We start from the raw sequence: 19,468 nt of genomic DNA on the forward strand, positions 1-19,468 counted from the left end.
CTCCTGCAAAGTCCACTTGTTCTTTGATCCCATGCCCTCTTGGCTGCCCATCTCGCCTGCAGTGGCTTGTTTTTCCTCTACCTTTTTGTCTGAGAGCTCCAAATAAATCAACTTTTTGCCTTGATTCTCTGGTTGCATTGCTTGAAATTCTAGCTCAGCAGATATGGTAAGGTATACTCGACTTTTAACCCTTCTTGTTCTATCTCATCCTTTCCACACATGCAGTCAATGTGTAGTGCAATCCTTTAAACATTCTTTTTTGGTCTTTTTTTCTTTTCTTTAGTTTCATTTGCTTTTTTGCAAAGGTGGGTCGAATCTCAGAGACTTTCTTCCAGACTCTCTTGAGAACAGTTTCCCTCAACCAATTAATCAAGCCCTCCAATGTAGTAAGAAAACATATAGAAGAATCAGGGTCCATTGGCAGTGTTGGGGCACCAGTTCAGAGTACAATTATACAGTGGTGATCAAGCTTGGCCTTCTGCAACTGGGGAAGTGTTACTGCCTACTAGAGAGCTTACTCCATATTTTGAAACTTGCTTTCTTATTATTTTGAGGCAAGCTGCAGTTTCATTCCCACACTTTGGCTGGCTCAGCCAGTTTCCCTGTCTCTGTTCTAGAATTACGGCCAATCCTAACAGCACCTAGCATTGCCTGAATGAGCATTCTGGCTGCGCTAGGCACTTTCTAGTTGTCACAAAAGGCAACACACTGAAGCATGCAGCCTGTCCACTGCTGCAAAACAGCAAGTGACTGGCTGTGCATGCCAGTGGCCACTGAACCCCTACTGGCATAGAAATGGGGCAGAAAGGGGATGGGGAGGACAACAGATCAGGACCAAGAAGGAGATATGTTCTGTGGCAGTGGTGTCTGCCAAGTCCTAATCCTGTTCCCAGTCCCAATCCCCCAACCCAGGTCCATGTGGACTTGTGCCAGCAATAACGCTGGTGCAGGTACAAGTAGACCCAGCAGCACGGCATGGGCTTACACTCAGGGCAAGGGAATAAATTTTTCCTTACCTTGAGGAGGCCTCAGAATGCCAAAACTCCTCTGTGGGATATAGCTGACATCACATTGGCACTGCTACATCCCTGCATGGGGAGTCAGTTAGGATCAGGCTGTTACTCAATCCTTTTCTTGCTCATTCTAGAACCTGTTTTTTTGAAATTCCAGGGGATTGCTGGGAGAAATTAGACTTTACAAGTGTGCAGGGTCAAGGAATCAGTGTCTTTTCATTCCTCCACAAATCTCTCTCTCTCTCTCTCTCTCTCTCTCTCTCTCTCTCTCACACACACACACACACACACACACACACACACACACACACACACAGTTCTCCTAAAGTTATTGGATGGCACCATAAACAACATTTTTGCATTGGTGTCATTTTTAAATGCCTTCTTCCATGCATAATACAGATGCAACTAGAATCCAATGCAATCTCATTTATAGTCTATAACGTTACCTTTGTGGATCCAAAGATTTGCTTTTATATTGTCCTTTTTTCTTGGAAGTTGGTTTTTTCTTGCCCACTGTCTGTAATAAAATAGTATTTGCAAAATCACAGTAATTAAAATTTTTCAAAACAATTATTTCAGTGAGGCTGCAATCCTAACCACACTTTGCTGAGAGTAGGCCCCATTGAACAAAATAGGACTTACTTCTGAGTAGACCTGGTTAGGATTGTGCCCTAAATTACATAAATCTCCCAATTTGTAAACAATGCATGCCAGTACTCAATCACGATGGACAGCCGGGTGGAATAAAATAAATTTCATTTATAAAATATTCCAATGAAGAAATAAAGGTATCCCCCTGTATCCAGTATTCACAGATTCAGTTATCTGCAGAACTGGGAGGCTTCCCCCCCCCCCGCCATGCCCATTGATTAGAATTGTGGAGATAAGGTAGGCAGTCACAGAGGCCTCCTTAAAGTAACAGAATGTTTGTTCTCTTACCTTGGCCCTGAACTACCGCTGCATTGGTGTTGGGAAATGGATGGAACTGGGCTCTAAAAGTACTATCAGATTAATGAGCTAAATGCAGATAGGATTGCACCCCAAGAAAATTATTCATGACTTAATTTAGTCACAACTAACTTGTTTCAATTTCTTCAATAGTGCTTAGTCATTTTTCTCAGACTATACAACCTATTGTTTGCAATAATCTTGGCACTGTTTAACAGTCTTTTGCAACAATAACTTTAATCCAAATTCATTTTTTAATTTCATAATTCTTTAGAGTACACAAAAACAGATTTACAGCATAAGGAACATGCATAAACAGTGCATTGTTTCCTAACCTTGCACAAATGGAAAGCATCTCTCAGTAGAAAACATCCCCAGGTCCTCCTTTCCACAGATCCCCCACTCCACCCTTCCATGTCTCATAAGAACATATGAAGAACCCTTCTGGATCAGGTCTCCTAGTCCAGCTTCTTGTATCTCACCATGACCTACCAGATGCCTCAAGAAGTACACAAGACTTACAAGATACCTGTTTCCTAGTGCCATTCCCTTGCATCTGGTATTCAGAGATAAGTTACCTCTAAAACACACTGCATGCAGTCATCATGACTTGGTAAAACAATGTATTTGTGTGTGTGTGTGTGTGTGTGTGTGTGTGTGTGTGTGTGTGTGTGTGTGTGTGTGTGTGTACACGTGTACACATGACTTCTATGAATAAGATCAGAATGCTCCACTTGGCCAGCCAGTCCGTCCTAAGGTAGATGATGAATACAACATAGTCTTTTTGCAGTAAAGGAGCACCAAAACTGTACTTCATAATAATTTCAAGTCCACAGATATTATTATAAATGGTATATTGGTCCAAGTCCCAAATTTTAATCTATTACACAGGCCAACACACATTTTGCTTCCTTAAACGTTACACCAATTACATTTGGGGTTACATTTGGGGTGAATGGTACAAGCAGGTTCCTCATGAGGAAGCCTACACCATGGCTTCCTCATAAAGAAGTTGCTTGAACCATTCACTAATGAGGCTATACTATATCTCCCAAACTAGACATGATAGGGCAAAATGGATGCCATTTTGGACTCTGCACCCCAAATTCATATCAAACCACCATAAAGTTTGGGAAAAACTTTTCTGACCCTCAGTTTTGTAGGCCTGGGTTATGAATGCATTTTTGCGTACATTAGCTTTTGCGTACATGAATCAAACAGCAAAAGCATGTTGCAATAGCAGAATGGAGTAACACTGTCACAAAATGGTCGCCGATAGCACACACAACGCTACGTTGATGACTATTTTGGTAACGCTGCCATGGTAGTGCTCCACAGCCATTACTATAACTCATCGCGCCCACCAGAGCACATGAATCAACGTTGAGAACGGGATGGGCATGGAGGGGGCAAAATTGGATGGAAAAAGAGAGGAATGGGGCTGGGGACGGGAGGATCTGGTGGCGATGGTGCGTGTTGGATCCTATCCCATCTCTTGCAAGCCTCCCCACCACCCCCTTCTCTCCTCAGACTTATGCCAGCTGCAGAGCTGGAGCAGGTCTAAGGAAACCCACTGAAGTCTGGGAGGCTAGAAATGATTCCCCAAAGCATCCAGATCCTCCCCCATGCTCGATACAGTGCACCCCTTTTCGGCATGGCTGCATTGGCGGGGCTGTGAAATAGTAGGATGGAACCCTTAATGAGAAAAAAACATGAGCTTACCTTGGGTAGTCCTAGATTCTTCTTTTGAGCTATTTTTCTTCTCCTTGGCTTTCGTTTGATCCCAAGAAGAAATCTATTCCGTCTAGTAAACAAGAAGAGTGAAAATAACTATATGTAAGAACATTCTTACAGCATTCTTACAGCAACTTTCAGCATTTAATGTAGGTAGTCATTTTACAAAGCTACCTATGTATATACAATGCAGCCTTCTACAAACCACATGGGCATTATTAGCAGCCCAGCCTTCCCCTTGAGGTACAACACCACATCTCCACGAATACCAGTGCAACAGTTGCCCTGCTGGCACAGAGGTTCGCCCACCCCCACCAGACATGCCATGGACACTGGCACAACGTCAGAAAAACACTGTACCAGAGTAATTAGGATGCTGGCACAACTCTACCAGCAGAGGGGCCAAAATGGAGATTGGGGCATAGTAGGACAGGGACATGAAGGGGAATTTATGTATGCTATATTCTACCCCCCCCCTTCAGCTGACAGACACACCCCCAATGTTGAAAAAAACACTATGCCAATGACAGAGCCGTATAGGTAGCAGTAAACCTATAGGGAGTAATGAGAGAGGGAAAAACACTAGAAAATCAAACCTCCTGCCACCCTTTCTCCCCTCACTTCCTACAACGGACCACAGCCAATTATAGCATGCCAATCCCAGTATATAAACTCCTGCCAGGGAGACTACAGCTCAGATGATAGGGCATGCAGCATAGTACTATACCTCTCTGGTCTCTCAAAGGGGAACTATGGTGATAGGAACCATAGTGAAAGGGCATGTGGTGCCCAATGGAAGCACTTTACACAAACAACCTCGTGTCCCTCAAATGTGGATGATGAGATATTTGGCTAACATTATCTACTCAGAATTTGCTGATATTTTGCCCCAGGAGAACTCCATGCACAACTGCCTAAGTGGAATCTCTACCTCACCAACCCAACAGCGGAAGCAAAGGGCTGCCCCGGGCTACCTGGGAATGGGGATAGGATCCAGTGTAAGCGCTAGATCCTGGCCCTGCCCCCCCAATCTCCTGCCGCCCACCCACTGGCCTGCCCTCCCTCCCCCCCATCTGGAACACCTCCATGCGCTGGCCCAGCTGACTTCAGAGGAGGCGGAAATGTGCTTTACGGCACGTTTGCGACCTTTCCAGGCCGGCACGAGGTACTTGCGCCAGCCCAACGCAATCTCAGGATCTCATAGTTATTGATGGTTAGGGGTTTTTTTTATACTTACTTTTTAATATAGTCTTGTATTTCATCTGACCAGTCTACGAGTCGTTGAAATCTCTCTTCATTTAATGCTTTATATACAAGTTTAACAAAATATTCAAGGAACCGAGGGCTCTTCTTAAACTTCAGTACTGCATAAATATAAAATAACTGTAGTTATTCATCTAGTTTGGTCATCTAGTATATTTTCAGCTTTTTTATTACTACTATTTATCAGGGAGTTTTAGAAAGCATGTTCTAACACTATGTTAGAAAAAGGCTAAAAATATATCATACCAAAAAATTAAGTGTTACATGTTCAAACCTAACAGGACATAGGCAGCCTGATAAAATGCAAGGCAGAAGCAGCAGCCCATGAGCTGTCCCAGCAACAGCTGTTGAGAAAGTGCCTAAGGAACTTCACTGCAGGAAGGGAACCAGCAGAAATGCTAAGGAGGCCAGCACCAGATGATGCTGGGCCTCCATGCTGGCAGGATGCCGAATGCAAGCACACTGTGGTAAGTGTCCCCTCCACTCAGTAGGGAGGCATTTGGGGGTGGATGGAGGGCAGGGGAAGGCAGGGAGGAGACAAAACTGGGTGGGGGAGCACAGTTTAGGCCTGGAAGGGGGTAGGGATGGCGGCAGAGACTGCTGCCGAATTGTGTCTCCCCTCCTAAGTCTTGGAGCTGGCACAGATTCTCAAAGACCCACTGGGGCTGCTAGAGTTCTACATGGGGTGAAGGAACCAATGTTTCCTTGGTGTTGCACTGTGCTGCATGGCACCAAGCAAACATAGGATTGGGCTCTAAGATGAAACTGTAATGTTTATACAAGAAAAATTAATTTTGGGAAATATTAAATAAAATATTAACAATGAGGAATATTATACATTTTTAATTTGAGAGTAAAGTTAGTGTGCCAAACTAAATGTTATGCCATGCATGTTGTGGGCTCTGGATGCTTCTTTCTTTTCCCTAAGCAGCAGCTACCAAGGGGGAAATGAGCAATCCAGTCCTGGGCCACAGCCTGGTGAAGAGTGCTCCACCATGATCCCAGTATGGATCAGCCCTCCACGCTCACAGTTCCTACTTGCCACAGGAAAGAAGTGCCTATTGGTGCCGAAGTAAACTGAAGTGCCTTGATACTTGAAAGTGACAGCACAATCCTATGCATGTCTACTCAGAGTAAGTCCTCAGTTAGCTTGAATAAGGATCTGAACAGCAGTCTATTTTCCAGGCATCAGCTCATCTTCAGGTATGAAATACAGACTGTGAGCCACCAATGAGAACCAGAAGAGGGGGCAAGGGTTCAACTGGTGGAGTGGAAGCTTATGCAGCTCTACTGGTGGAAGCTTATGCAGCTCTACTGGAGGAATCAAGGTGGGGTGGGAGAGGATGGATCCAGCAGCAATGGGATGCAACAGATCCCATTCCCCCATCCCTTTCCTCTCCTCGGATATACACCACCAAAAGTGGTGTGTCTGAGGAGACCCACAGATGGCCCCAGGGCTTACTGGGAGGTAAGTAAAAATAACTTGGGATGGTCATCTCCCAGTGGATGCAAAGTATGCCTTATTGCATGGCTGTATTGGTGTGGCTAGCAGCAGATAGGATTGGGCCCACCAGTGTACACATTTGGTCCCTGTTGCGTATATGCAACATTGGGTAGAAATGGGTAGATCACTACCTTCTTTATAAGCGGCCCTTGTTTGCCAAGCTGAAACCACAGGAAACAAGCACAAGGTATCTTCTTCTCCTATAAGTTCTTGTCCTAGATTGAGAACCAGAAGAAACAAAGTACAACATGACAAAGAGCAACACAGAAGGCTAAAAATCAAAGTTCAGACCTTTAAGTGCTAGTTATTCAATGGTAGAGAGTTATACATGAGCTTCATGTTACACCTCAAGCAAATGTCATATATTTAAAGTTGGTGGCTATATCAAGGCTATCCTATGAATAAACATAAATTGCCTTTGGGCTATTAGTTTGAGACAAAGTTTCTCACACTAGAAATCAGTCATTTTGTTTGTAAGTACAGTAATCCACTGATTTCTATGGCTACGGCTGACAGTTTCACTTGGGATGCTTTCAGTGCAGTCAGTTTCACTTCTAATGCTGCCTCTTTAGCTTGGGACACAGAGTTATCAGTTTCACTCAAAGCATTGTCAATTTCACTGCAGAGCGCTTGGAATGCTTCTGAGTAGCTTCCATACTCAATGCAGCTGCTGCAAACTGGAAGTTGGGGCTGAAAGTGATGTTTGTAAGTTGACCGTTTGCAAGTTTAGGTGCTTCTGTACGTAAAACTGTGGTTATGCAAGATTCGAGCACCATTCTTCAAATTAGCACATCCTTGTAGCCAGCTCCAAGTAGGAGAAATTTTTCCTCAACCTACCATGTTGATTTCAGGGAAACTAATTTCCCAGTACACAAACTGCAAGTTCCATGCTGCATGTTTCTATGTATTATCATCATATAATTATCATATTTTTAAATCACTTGTCCACTAAAAAAGTACTCAAGAAATGTACATGTGGAACCTCGGTATCCACTGATTTGGTATCCACTGATACCACCACTGATTCACCACTGATATGGGGGTCCTCCTCTAAATGCCTTGTAATAAGGGAAAATAAAGCACCAAAATCCAATTTCCTACCTTCACGCTGTTAAATAATTATAATTTTATTCCATTAGATTCCATTATTCACCCCATCTAATGTCTGAATGTGGTACAGCGTATATACTAATGCATTCTGGGGTGACAATGAAGGAGCAAGAAATCCAGTAAGTGGGTCTTTAAAGTGATTTTTCCACTAATTTGGTATCCACTGATTTTTTTTAAATTCACTAGGGGATCCAGAATAGAACCCCAGTGGATATCAAGGCACAACCTGTACAACAAAAACACAAGCAGGGTAATTCTATACAAGTTTGCTTAGAAGTAAGGCCCATTGTGTTACATGGGGCTTATCCCAGGAAAATGTGTATAGGACTTCACCCTATAAGGGTAGCACCCACCCTTCCCTTTTGGAGCTTCCGACACTCCCAAAAAGCTGCTCCTACTTACCTTTAGCAACAGTACAGGATGCAACTCAGGGGGACTTGCAGGGAGAAGGGAGATGATCAGAAGTCACAAGGGGGATCACCAGCACATACCACCCCCCTCCAGCTTTCAGAGAGGCCCCCTTCCCCTGCAGACCCCCTCCTTGCCACATTCTATGCCACTGACAATGGTCCTCCAACCATAAACAATGGCTTATTGGCTTTTGGAAGGGAAAGGTAGGTTGGGGAAGGTGGTTTCTTGTGCTCTTACAGTTAGAAAAAGCATAATGCAAGATACTACTACTTTCACAAATGAAGCACATTTCTTGCTATAAAACTAAAATGTAGGAAGTGACCAAAATATTTTGAAGCAATTTTGAGTTTTGTTGGCTACTTAGATGTCATGACTACGAGTATGCTTGTGGAAAAAAGTACAGTAGTTATTATAAACTGTAACACTATGGAAAAAACAAAGAATAAGTTAAAATGATCCGATATTCAAGATGACAGGTTTCATCTTTAGAGGGCATACTTCAATAGCAGAATAATACACAAATAGGATTAATTTGGGTCTTACATTATCTTTCTCTCATAGTAAAAAACAAACAAACCCAGAGTCAATGTTTAATGTGATCAAAACATGCATCATGAGCACAGCACAGATGACATTTTAAAAAGTATATGCATTACAAATCTACCTGGTCTGGTCAGTTTGAGCAAGTTGGACTCTAGAGCTTCTAAATTCTCATTTACTTTTTCAGTTGCAGCTAGTGACTTCAGTCTTTTGTAAAGCATCTACAAAAATGGATTAGTAAATCATTAAAATGTTCCATTTACATAGCACCTGAATGAGAATGATGCAACAAGACAACTACAGATACAGGGTGAATTAAAAAATGACAGTTACTATTCCTACTTTAAATAATTACATTTTATTTGTATCTAATTTTAACCCTACCCTATGGTTCTTCCATTAATAAATGCTACTGAAATCAATATTACTAAGTAAGTGTCGGCTTTATGCATGATTTTCATGGTTACAGGATAAGTACTTCTACGACATATTACATTTCCAATATTTTTTTTTAGTCTGGAATTTTATGTACCCATTTCTTAACTCTGGTTATGCGCCATTCGCATACAAGTGTAATAAAGGTACAGTACTTAGAATTTTTGTTTTTTGTGTTTTGTTTTTTTACTGTGGACAGTAAGTAGTTGGTTGGAATTGATTCCCTGAAACTTCACAGATTTTTAGTCACCTCATTTTCAGCACTAGGGGAACAAACTGGGCTGTGAATCCTCTTTTGTGCAACTGTAATGTTTCAAAGCCAGTCAAAGACTGTGACAGCTACAATGCAATACTAGTCAATGGCCTTTCTAAACCCTGTAAATCCCAAATGAACCATTTTGTTTCCAGGATATAGAAACATCTGGAATTGTTTCTGAAGGCATATATGTCTTCTCTGAGGCCCCCTGACAAGGATTCCAGGATTCCACAAAGAAACCAGATGATTTTACATATTTTCTACCCTGGTTATTGGACAAAGTGCTTACAGAAATGTAAAAGGATATGAAAAAGGTTACCTCAGATTCTAGTATTTCATCCCCTCCATCTTCACCTGCAGTGATCGGGGATGTTGTCTGTGAAGAATCTAGCAACTTTTTTCCATAGTTAATAATAACTAATGCTAATTCATATTCTTTCCATGAACGCAAAACCTATTGAAAATATAACACATATCTCCATATAATACTTGTAAGTTCTTCTGCAAAAAAGAAAAAAGAATTCCCTTACCTATGAATTTCCTGTATCCTGATAGGGAAAGGGGCATTCCTTACACGGACATTTGCTTCTCCTCTGGAGTTGGTTGGACTAGCACAACGAAACACGCTGGCCCTCAGAGGCGGCATCCAACCTCTGCACTGCTCCAGGATGGTAAGGTTTGTGCCAGACAAGGATGGTTGGCGTGGGGGGTTGGGGAAGTCGTTCCAGGACAGGGGAGGGCAAGCAGCAGGCCAGCCAGTGGGCAGACTGGCTTGGGAATGGGGTTGGACCGGACTCCAGCACTTAGGCCAGATCCCAGCCCCCGTCCCTGGCTGGGTCGGCCCCACCCAGGTCACTCAGATTTACTTTTTTGCTACTAAAATCAAGTAGTCCCATAGGGCTGGCTGCAGCACAACACAGGGTAAGGGGAGTTCATTTGTTCACAAAACAGGGTAAGCGGAGTTCACAAGGGGACTTGTGCGGCAGCCAGTCCCAGCCCTGCGCTGGATATGGGGCAAACTAGCTGACCTGCCTATTCTAGCGAGTGTTAGGATTGGGCTACACAAGGTGTTTCTATTAACACACATTGCAACTCTGCCTCTTTAAGGGAAAAAAAACTTTACAAAAGAAATTTTGTTGTGCATGTGCAATAGCTATGTGTAGACATGGCATTCCAGAACTCTGGCTGCTATACTGTGCCTGTTTATGCCAGCCCATCTGCAGTTATGGCAGTGGACTGGTGACATAAAATATAGTTACATGGCATTGTATTGTCATTTAAAAAGCACCTACCCCCAATGTCAACATTCAAAAGCTCCTCTAAATAAAAATGTCTTAAGAAATAGAAAACCCTAGAAACAGTAAATACCTTTGCTGTGAAGAAACAAGAGCATGCGATCATATGCTGAATGCTCTCATAACATGCTGTTGGTTTTCTTTGTATTATAGTAGATGGGATTTCATAAAGGACTGTGAGGCACTTAATGGTAATCTGAAAATACAGGGATAGCAATTTAGCAGTATGTAGAATTTGCATGACTAGTATGTGCAAATGCATCTTTCATTTGAATGTAGAACTTTAAAATGCAGGTGTGTCCCCTGTTCTGTGGGGATTCCATTTTGGAACCCAACCCGCCCCCCCGCCCCAGTAAATAGCTGGAACTATGGATATGGGTAAATGCCCGTCCCCATGGTCTGGGCCATTTGGAGACTCCTTGCCCCCAGAGAGGAGTCTGAGCTCAGCAGAGGTGTGGCCGTCTGTCCATGGTCTCTGTGGGGCTCAGACTGAGCTCAACAGGGTAAAACATATGACTTCTGGTTTCACAGAGAACTGAAAGTGACGTTTTTAATGCCTTACAAGGCAATAAAAATGTCACTTCCATTTTCTCCGTGAAACCAGAAACCAAGTGTTTTGAGCTGCCAAGCTCAGTCTGAGCCCAGCAGAGGCCATGGACAGACGTCCACACTTCTGCTAAGCTCAGAGATTGCTCTGAAGGTGAGGGGAGCAGAGCTCCCCTCGCCTCCAGAGAAGACACTGTCATGAATAAGCCCATGTTAGGCCTAAGTTGGCATGAGAAGCCTGAACCAAACTAAGAAAGTGTAACTGAGAAGTTGCTAGCAGTTCCCAGCTGCAGGAATGTGGGTAAATAAACAAAGAGGAAGGAAGTGTTGTCTCTACTTTGATGGCCAGGAAGGACAGACAACATGAATTACTACCAATTGGAGTGCTTGGCACCTTAACAGACAGAGAGTCTGGGAGAGTCTGGGAGACTCTCTGAGAGTCAAGGGTGACTGAGTGCAACTGTGGATCTTCAGTTGGGAGGGGTAAGAACTATGAGGGGTTAGCAACCAAGCCAACTTTGAGAAGGCTCTGTTCATCGAGGGTTCTGATTGGACAGTCTAATAATTATGAAGTCACCTCAGTACTATTAGCATAAGGGGTATAATAATGAGTGCCCAGGGGGTGTGTTTGGGTCCCTCTTGGACTGGGTGTGTACAATGATTTGCACGCCTGCAAGCTCCTTTCTCCAGCATGGGCACTTGGCCCCATAGGTAGCCCTGGAGCTAAGAGATCTGGAAAGAGTAACTAACCAGGTAAGAGATAGGTCTTAATAGAGATAGCCAGCTAGCTTTATTGTTTTATTGCTGATATGTTTCCTAGATGTTTATGCCTCTAGCATTTGCTGCCTTATTGTAGAGTGTGTAACCTTATGTACTTAACAAACTAAAATATCTTAAGTTGTTTCATGGTCTGCTGGGGACAAAGGTGCAGAATCCTGCCTAGCTGTTCAGCAAGCTACCAAGTACTCGTTGAGGTCTAGTAACTTGAGGGCTGAGGCTTTAATTGAGAAAGAGCTCAGTGCCTGCAAGGGATAGCCTTAAGCCTAGAGGGCCTCAGTGTCTCTGGACTGAGGAACTGGCACATACAGGGTGGTAGCAGTACTACCAGGCAAGGGGCCTTGGGGGTTGTAAGGTTCAAAAAACCAAGAACCCTAAGTCTCCCAAACCCCCTTTGTTCGAGACAGACAGATACAAACCCAATCCACAGAAAACAGAATCTGGAACCTACTGATATGTCCCTGTAGTGGAATAGTGGAAGATTTGGCAAGGAGGTAGAATGTGGTGTTGCAGTGGCCCCTTTAAGAATTAAGGCCTGGGCTTTCAGCAAAGGGTGTGCTGCACAGCTGCAGCCACTGAAGGCAATAAGGCTCTCAGGCATAAAAGCACCTGCTGAAGGGAGAGTTGCATGTGGGTTGTAGAAGGAGTGCAGGTTGGAGAGGAGACTGACTGGGCTTATTGACTTTGGAATCTGGCCTCAGACTGTGACTTGGCTTCTTGACTTTAGACCTTGCCCTGGATACTATGACTGACTTTGTGACTAACGGACTACTCCAACAGGCTGAGGAGAGCTGGAGTGTGCTGCTATACTGGGAAGGACTGCTGCCTTAGGAACTGGGTCCCTGCAGTTTAAACAGGCAAGCTACCCTGGTGGTGGAGTCTAGCAGTGCTGCTGTAGAGAACCAGGGTCATTTGTTGGGGGAAAGAAGGGGAGCTAATTTGCTTCAAAGTGGGTATAATTCTCCAGGCAGAGCTTGGATTGGAATTTGGCAGAACAGTCCCCCCCATACTGCAGTTTGCTTTTAGCAATACATTTTTAGCCTTATGTGATCAACAGTAGCACTGATATTTAACTGTCCCTGACTACATGTTTTAAGGGCTAAGGATTTGCTAGCTTTGAATAGGTAGCTGCTTTGAATCCTAGAAAGTTGATTTGCACCAATAAGTAACATTATTCTCTATATAGATAACAAGCCACAACAACAGTGCTTCCTGAGACCTAAACTCTGGTGGGATGTGAACCCCCTGTACAGTCCTTCCCCTGCACAGTCCCAATCCAGATTGGAGAAAGGGGGCACACAAGAAAAATCGAGCACAGAGGCCCCAATCCTAAAATGATGTAGGCCTAAAATGGTCAAATAACTTCTGATAGAAGGTGATAATTTCTTCACATCCCATTCTCTAGGGCCTACACAGACATAGTCATGCAGCCCAGCAGTGCACAACAGCAGAGGCTGCCCCAAAGCAATTGCCACGAGCACACTGCACTGGCGTTCAGCCCTGCTAGGATTAGGTACTTAACCCTGTTATGTGAGTTGTTAATTTGACTCTTGATCTTTAACCATATTGGTTTCTAATAATTAAGATGTTAAAATATCAGTCATCTATTAGTTGTTTTTTTCACCATTCAGTTTAGAAGAACATTATGCAACCTGATGTTTTTAAAAGCATGCTTACCTGAATTACTGGTTCTGAAGGAATCCTGTGATAGATCAGGGGAGCTATAAGACCATAACAGTGGACAACTGCTTGCAGTGAATATTGTACATCATTTAACCAGTTGCTGAGTTCAACTGCCACTAGCATTCTCCCACATTCAGTCAATCTAGCAATCTGCAGAGAAAGAGGGATTTCAATTTCTATATTATCACACATCAGAGGGGTAAGGAAAAAATGTATTTCTGATTTTTGAAAAGGCGTACAGCATAAGATCCCTTAATTTTCAGATATTTCTGATGAGTTTAGCTATAAATGTAGTATTCTTCATGACATTCAAAACAAAATATTTTGGAATTCTTTAGAGAGATTTTATCACACCTGCAAAATTAAAAATATAGAGCAGTAAAACTGTCATTTGGAAAATGCAATACAATGACTGCCATCTAATGGCTGGAACAGCAATAGCATCAGCTTAGCTTTTGACCCTAGAGCTCTAACTCATGGGGAAGGGACTCATTAAAATCAGGGTCCATAATACTGCTTCTATTGTTGCACTAATTGCTAAATTTAAAGCACCTGGATTGTAGATTGATGAAGGGATTAGAATGCAATAACTTTCTTATGACTTTATACATTTCATTAAGATGCCTCACATTTTCTCCCTTTCCTTTCACTTGTCTTCCTTACTGCTCTGCCTTAAATGATGAGTGTGAGTTAGTGGGGGCAACCAAGACAAAAGCACCAGTTTCCTTATATATCATTTGACATAAACAGCTTAGGAAACAATCTTATAAAGCACCATTAAAAGAAACAGAGTTGGAAAAGAAAAAATGCAGACCTATCACAGATGGCTGGACAAAGGGGCAGATTTCAGACAAACAACTATGGCATTTGGAACACAATGTAAGAAGGATCTATCTGATTGGAAAATCCCAGCAAAGCAGGTAAAACTGAGAGACAATAACTGAATGATGTGCATCTGATACATTACATTAATACATTAGCATTAAACTTCAGCCTAAATCACTCAGGGCGCAATCCTAACCCACTTTCCAGCATCAACATAAGTGCAATGCAGCTCCAAAGTAAGGGAACAAACATTCCCTTACTTTGAGGAGGACTCCGTGAGTGCCACCCAACTGCAGGATTCAGCAAATGTCCCATTGGGACAGCTTGCTGATAGCTATGCCAGTGCTGGAAAGTTGGTTAGCATTTGGGCCTCAAACACTTTGGTTTTCTTCATGCACAGGACAAATGACATCTCTGATTTTCTTTTATTATTATTATTATTATTATTATTATTATTATTATTATTATTAATTATTGGTCTCTCAAATATTTTGTGGAACCAGCATTGGAAAAATTCTGGCCTTCCCGTTTTTGAGCCATGAAACCTGGAATTAGCCCTAAAAGAAGCTCCTGGTCTCTGAAAGAAGCAGCTGTGCAATCCCTGAAGTAGCCCAAAAAGGCCAAAAGCAAGACAACTCCACAGTATGAGGCAAGAATAACTGCAGGCTCTGAGCTCATTTCTCTGGTTATATACTCTGCATGCCCTTCTGCTAGCCCATGTACTGTCAGTAACCCGCTCCTACTCAGTCATGAGGAAAGTCGGCTCACCTCTGGTTCAGCTGAATTGGGGAATTTTCCTGAGCACGCATGGACTGCACAAATCCTACTGGCAGTCCTAGGATTCAGAGACTTCATAGTTCTGAGGCTAAAAAACTGCCACCCATAGCCTCTGAAACACTGATTTTCTTATCAAGCCACTTTTTCAACCAGAACCAACCTCCTATTACATTGTAAATGCAACTTTCAATATGAAGCCTGCATGCTATCAAATTCAAATCAATCCAAATCTGCACAAGACAAGGTGTGTTTGTATTAAGAACAGGAAAAGACAACAGAATAAATTCAATCCCAAAGATATGACTATTACACGACACATACCTGTCTATTGTATTTCAGCTCATTGAAGCAAACAGAATCACAAATGAGAGCTCCATCAAGCACACTGATGTCACCAATTATAAAAATGCTCCTAATGAACAGGTATAAGAGGTTTGGAGATGCTTGAGATACAGCTTCAGGAATTAATCTACAAAACATGTAAAAAGCAAACACTGTGAAATACAGATTAATTTAACATAGTAATACAACAAAAAAGGGTTTGTTATCTCACATGGAAAGCCAGTGCAACTTCTGCTTCTGTGACAGACCTTTCCCCCCTAATCATGTCAGAAACAAAACAGCAGACCCAGACCAAAGTGGCCTACCTTGCATGTACCCGGATCATTTTGCTATCTATGGAAGTTAGTGAATTCCAATCAAAGAAAGTTTAAATTGATTATAACATGTCAGAATAGTAGCACTATATTGCTTTCTGATCTCTAATACACAAGCACCCCATACACATTCTCACAAGCTCTCACCCTCTGCACCAGTTCTTAAAGCCTACTGCTCAGTCTAGATGTAGGTAGAAGTGCAGAGATGGTGCAGAAACAGAAGATGCAGGAGGAAAAGCACCATCCCCCGGCTCCATCTTTCTCCCCTTGGCCAGGGCAGAGGGCCATTCAGTCTTCCCATGGTCTGGGAAAAACTATATCTTCAGGGCCCCTTCTCTGCTCTCACTTCCCACCACATCTCTGGGATTGTTTTGAACTGGAATTTTTCACTTCTCCCTATATGGTTTTTGGATGGTGAGATTATTTTCTCCTTCAGATGGCTGGCATGCCACAATGCCTCTTTATCAAAGGGCCAGCTGACAAGAAGAGTTCTCAGCTTCTCCTTAGGCACACCCTTGGTAGCAGTTTTATGAGAACTCTCTGTTCTTCTTTGATGTCTGTTGCATCTGAAGAGCCTTGTATTCTGCTGAGTTTGTTTGGGGAAGTAATAAAGTGGGCTTTTTCTTCCTTGCCTTGTATTTCATCCTTCTCCCTCAATCTGGTCCAGCCCTGATCAATCATTATCCCATGCATTCTTGCCTAATTGCCACTGCAACATTTAGCCAAAGTCCTTTTCAATTATGAGCTAAAGAGCAACCATATTAAAAGAGTAGGCTCTTGGGGCTGCATTCAGGGAATGGTGGCTGTCTCTGACAGTAATTTCATTAATGAAAGATAAAACCCACTTTTTCTGTTCAATCCCATTTCTTTTACTTCTATCAGGCTATTTGTTCAGATTTTGATTCTTTTTATACAGTGATCACATTATTCTGGTTTGTTTCCCTTTTACAATGGGTTCAGTTTGCTTCTTTATAAAACTAGTGAATAAATGTTTTGAGCAATTTTAATCAATGAACATTGTGACAAAGTGACTTCTTTATGATCATGTATCAAATGTCAGATCTGAAATATTTATCCTATTGGCTTGTGACCAGACAGGTTCTCTATATGTGGACTATGGGACCACTGTTGTACATGACTGTCAAAACACCAGCACAAATCAGTACAGTTACCACTCACATAATTTTGTACTCCAGGTAGGGGAAGGACAATCAAAAGGAGAAGCAGTAGTGGTGGTATTGCCAGATGAAGGAATCAACATGGATAGGAGGGACTAGGGAAGATAGCAGAAAGGTGGGAGAAGAAGAGTGGGGAAATCAGGGTGAGTGAGAAGGAAGATGGCAGAGGGAAGATTTGCAGGAGGAATACTGGAGTGCATTGTACAGCACTTGTCATAGCAGGAGTAGCCCTTATTGTCATGAGCCTAGGAGGCTTTGCCAGGCCTGATGCTGGTACACTGCCCTTGCACCTGGGCCTACGTATTCATTTCACAACACAGGAGGTCGCAGAATCAAGATCAGATACGAGTTTTCTTGATTGCTTATTTTTTAAAGTGTGCTATAGACTGTATAAACATGCTATTTCTCCATTTTAAAAAAACATAAGGTATTAACAACAAACATTTGCTCTATGGGTACCTGTACTTAGGCATGGTCACGCTGCTGGATGCAGAAACAACTGTGACATCCGCAACAGGAGTATGAGGAACTGAGACAAAATAATTCCAGAGTGGCTTGAACGCCCTTTTGCATAATGTATAGTTTTCCATTTGAAAAGCAGACTAGAAGAAAGCAACAGTTTTTGAAATTTTATTTGATGCACATTTGAAGCTGCACTAATCAGTTATTAACACTACTATAAGTATAAACTACTAAAAGTATAAACAATCATTATTTTTCTAGTTATATACAAGCCAAAGTTAACCCATCTTATAAAAGCAGCATTTCTCATAATGAAAGGAGGACTGCCCTACTGAGTGCGAGGGGACAAAAGAGGAACACATACCATTTTGAATGTCTTGGGTTCTGAAAGGGAAGACTTGGTTATTATGGGTTAGTAGAGCTCACAAATCCCAGATGGCTATGAACCCAAATATCTTAGAATGGGTGTATAGGAGATGGGAATCAAAGAGAAATTGCACAGGTGGGTGTAGAGGATAGTGAGGGAGAAGAACAGAGTGAAATGTAGGAGATGAACAGGTGTGGACAAAGAGGCGTATTCATTGTAGAAGCTTGGCAGGTATATTCATTGACATTTCTGTATTGGGAACACATATTCTCATAAGTTTTTCAAGATGTGATTTCATTTTTTTTTTTAATCAGATTTAACATTTATGACTGCATAATCTTTGAGGGCAGCATACTGGAGCTCTGTGTATGTATTTTAGATTCTCTATACCAGTGGTTCCCAAACTTTTTAGCACTGGAACCCACTTTTTAAAATGACACTCTTTCGGGACCCACTTAGCTTAATCAGACTTTGAAAAAACTATTTCATGCAGAAGCCTCTGTTTTTAATTTTAATCGGGATCATTCTGGTGGCTCTCCATTTTGGTTTCCATAGGGCTTTTTACATTTTCCCTATCAGTTTCATGACCCACCAAAAACAGGGTCACAGCCCATTGGTGGTTCCCGACCCACAGTTTGGGAACCACTGCTCTATACAGGTTCCCTTAACAGCAGGATTTGTCAAAGAAGGTAATTTAGAAGATATTGTAAAAATATACAGTTTTCAAGATCACAGCTTCAGCCCAATCCTATCTAATCCCCCCCCACACACACACACACAATGAAGCTGTACCACCAGAGTTCATACTGCATCCAGGGAAAAGACCCAAAGGTCTCCTCCAGGTAAGGGCACATTTATTCCATGTCCAGGGATAAGTCTCCGCTGCTGGCCTTTAACCTATTAATTCTTCAATTTTGCCACAGTGAGTCTTTCAAAGGCAAGAAATCAACAATTTCACTTGCTTCAAGTGTAATTAAGGACCAGTTCAGAAATTTATGGACCAAACTTATCAACAGCCGACAGCAGTGACTCTCACAATTCACTGCCATAGGCCCTGCTGTGGCTGAAAAGAATTAAAACAATCATCATACTGTATGATTCATGCTACCTGAATTAGATATGCTCGAACAGTAGCAACAGAAAGTGGCGGATAGGCAAGAATTGGTTTTGTTGTTTCCCCAATGCTATCACCAATCAGTTTTCCATCTGAGGAATAAGCTGCAACTGCAAAAATGTAGCTTTCATTGGTCTCTAAGCCTTTTACTTCTAAGATGCAATTTTCATTAGCTGGTACCTGTTAAGAAAGAACACATTTCTTGAGACAACGAAATAAATGCACCGCACTAGAATAATCCTCAACAAACAATGAGAGTAGCTATGTACGTTTTCATATGTACATTGTTTAGCTCTACATTTATGGCAGGATGGGGAGGGGGAGAAACTAAGGATCCAATTATAAATCCCCTTCAGGAAGAAAATGTGTGGATTCCACATTATACCCAAAGACCTTTACCATTACCAGGTCTCAAACACTCTGTAAGATCAGGATGAATACTAAGGGCCAATCCTATCTTCTACTCCCTACTTCTACGTCTATAGTAAATAGGCTTGTGCTGCATCCTGCAGACAAAAGGGACATCTCAGAGGAGAGGGGGCACGGAGCTCCTCAATGGAAAGGAGAGGAT

The 19,468-nt window shown here is 42.4% G+C and overlaps 1 protein-coding gene across 1 annotated transcript in view; it reads right to left on the minus strand.

The window, feature by feature from the left end:
* Positions 1 to 19,468, minus strand: part of CFAP54 (cilia and flagella associated protein 54) — a 135,129-nt gene that overhangs the window by 72,504 nt on the left and 43,157 nt on the right. The window contains exons 24-34 of the mRNA XM_066634493.1: positions 18,892 to 19,077; positions 17,414 to 17,556; positions 15,442 to 15,589; positions 13,513 to 13,668; positions 10,586 to 10,708; positions 9,537 to 9,671; positions 8,651 to 8,747; positions 6,597 to 6,680; positions 4,936 to 5,062; positions 3,687 to 3,768; positions 1,463 to 1,533 (exon numbers count right to left, since the gene is read on the minus strand). Coding sequence (XP_066490590.1) covers positions 1,463 to 1,533; positions 3,687 to 3,768; positions 4,936 to 5,062; positions 6,597 to 6,680; positions 8,651 to 8,747; positions 9,537 to 9,671; positions 10,586 to 10,708; positions 13,513 to 13,668; positions 15,442 to 15,589; positions 17,414 to 17,556; positions 18,892 to 19,077 — 1,352 coding nt within the window. The remainder of the gene's footprint in view (positions 1 to 1,462; positions 1,534 to 3,686; positions 3,769 to 4,935; positions 5,063 to 6,596; positions 6,681 to 8,650; positions 8,748 to 9,536; positions 9,672 to 10,585; positions 10,709 to 13,512; positions 13,669 to 15,441; positions 15,590 to 17,413; positions 17,557 to 18,891; positions 19,078 to 19,468) is intronic.

Source organism: Tiliqua scincoides, chromosome 7, assembly GCF_035046505.1.
Source record: "Tiliqua scincoides isolate rTilSci1 chromosome 7, rTilSci1.hap2, whole genome shotgun sequence".
Lineage (NCBI taxonomy): Eukaryota > Metazoa > Chordata > Lepidosauria > Squamata > Scincidae > Tiliqua > Tiliqua scincoides.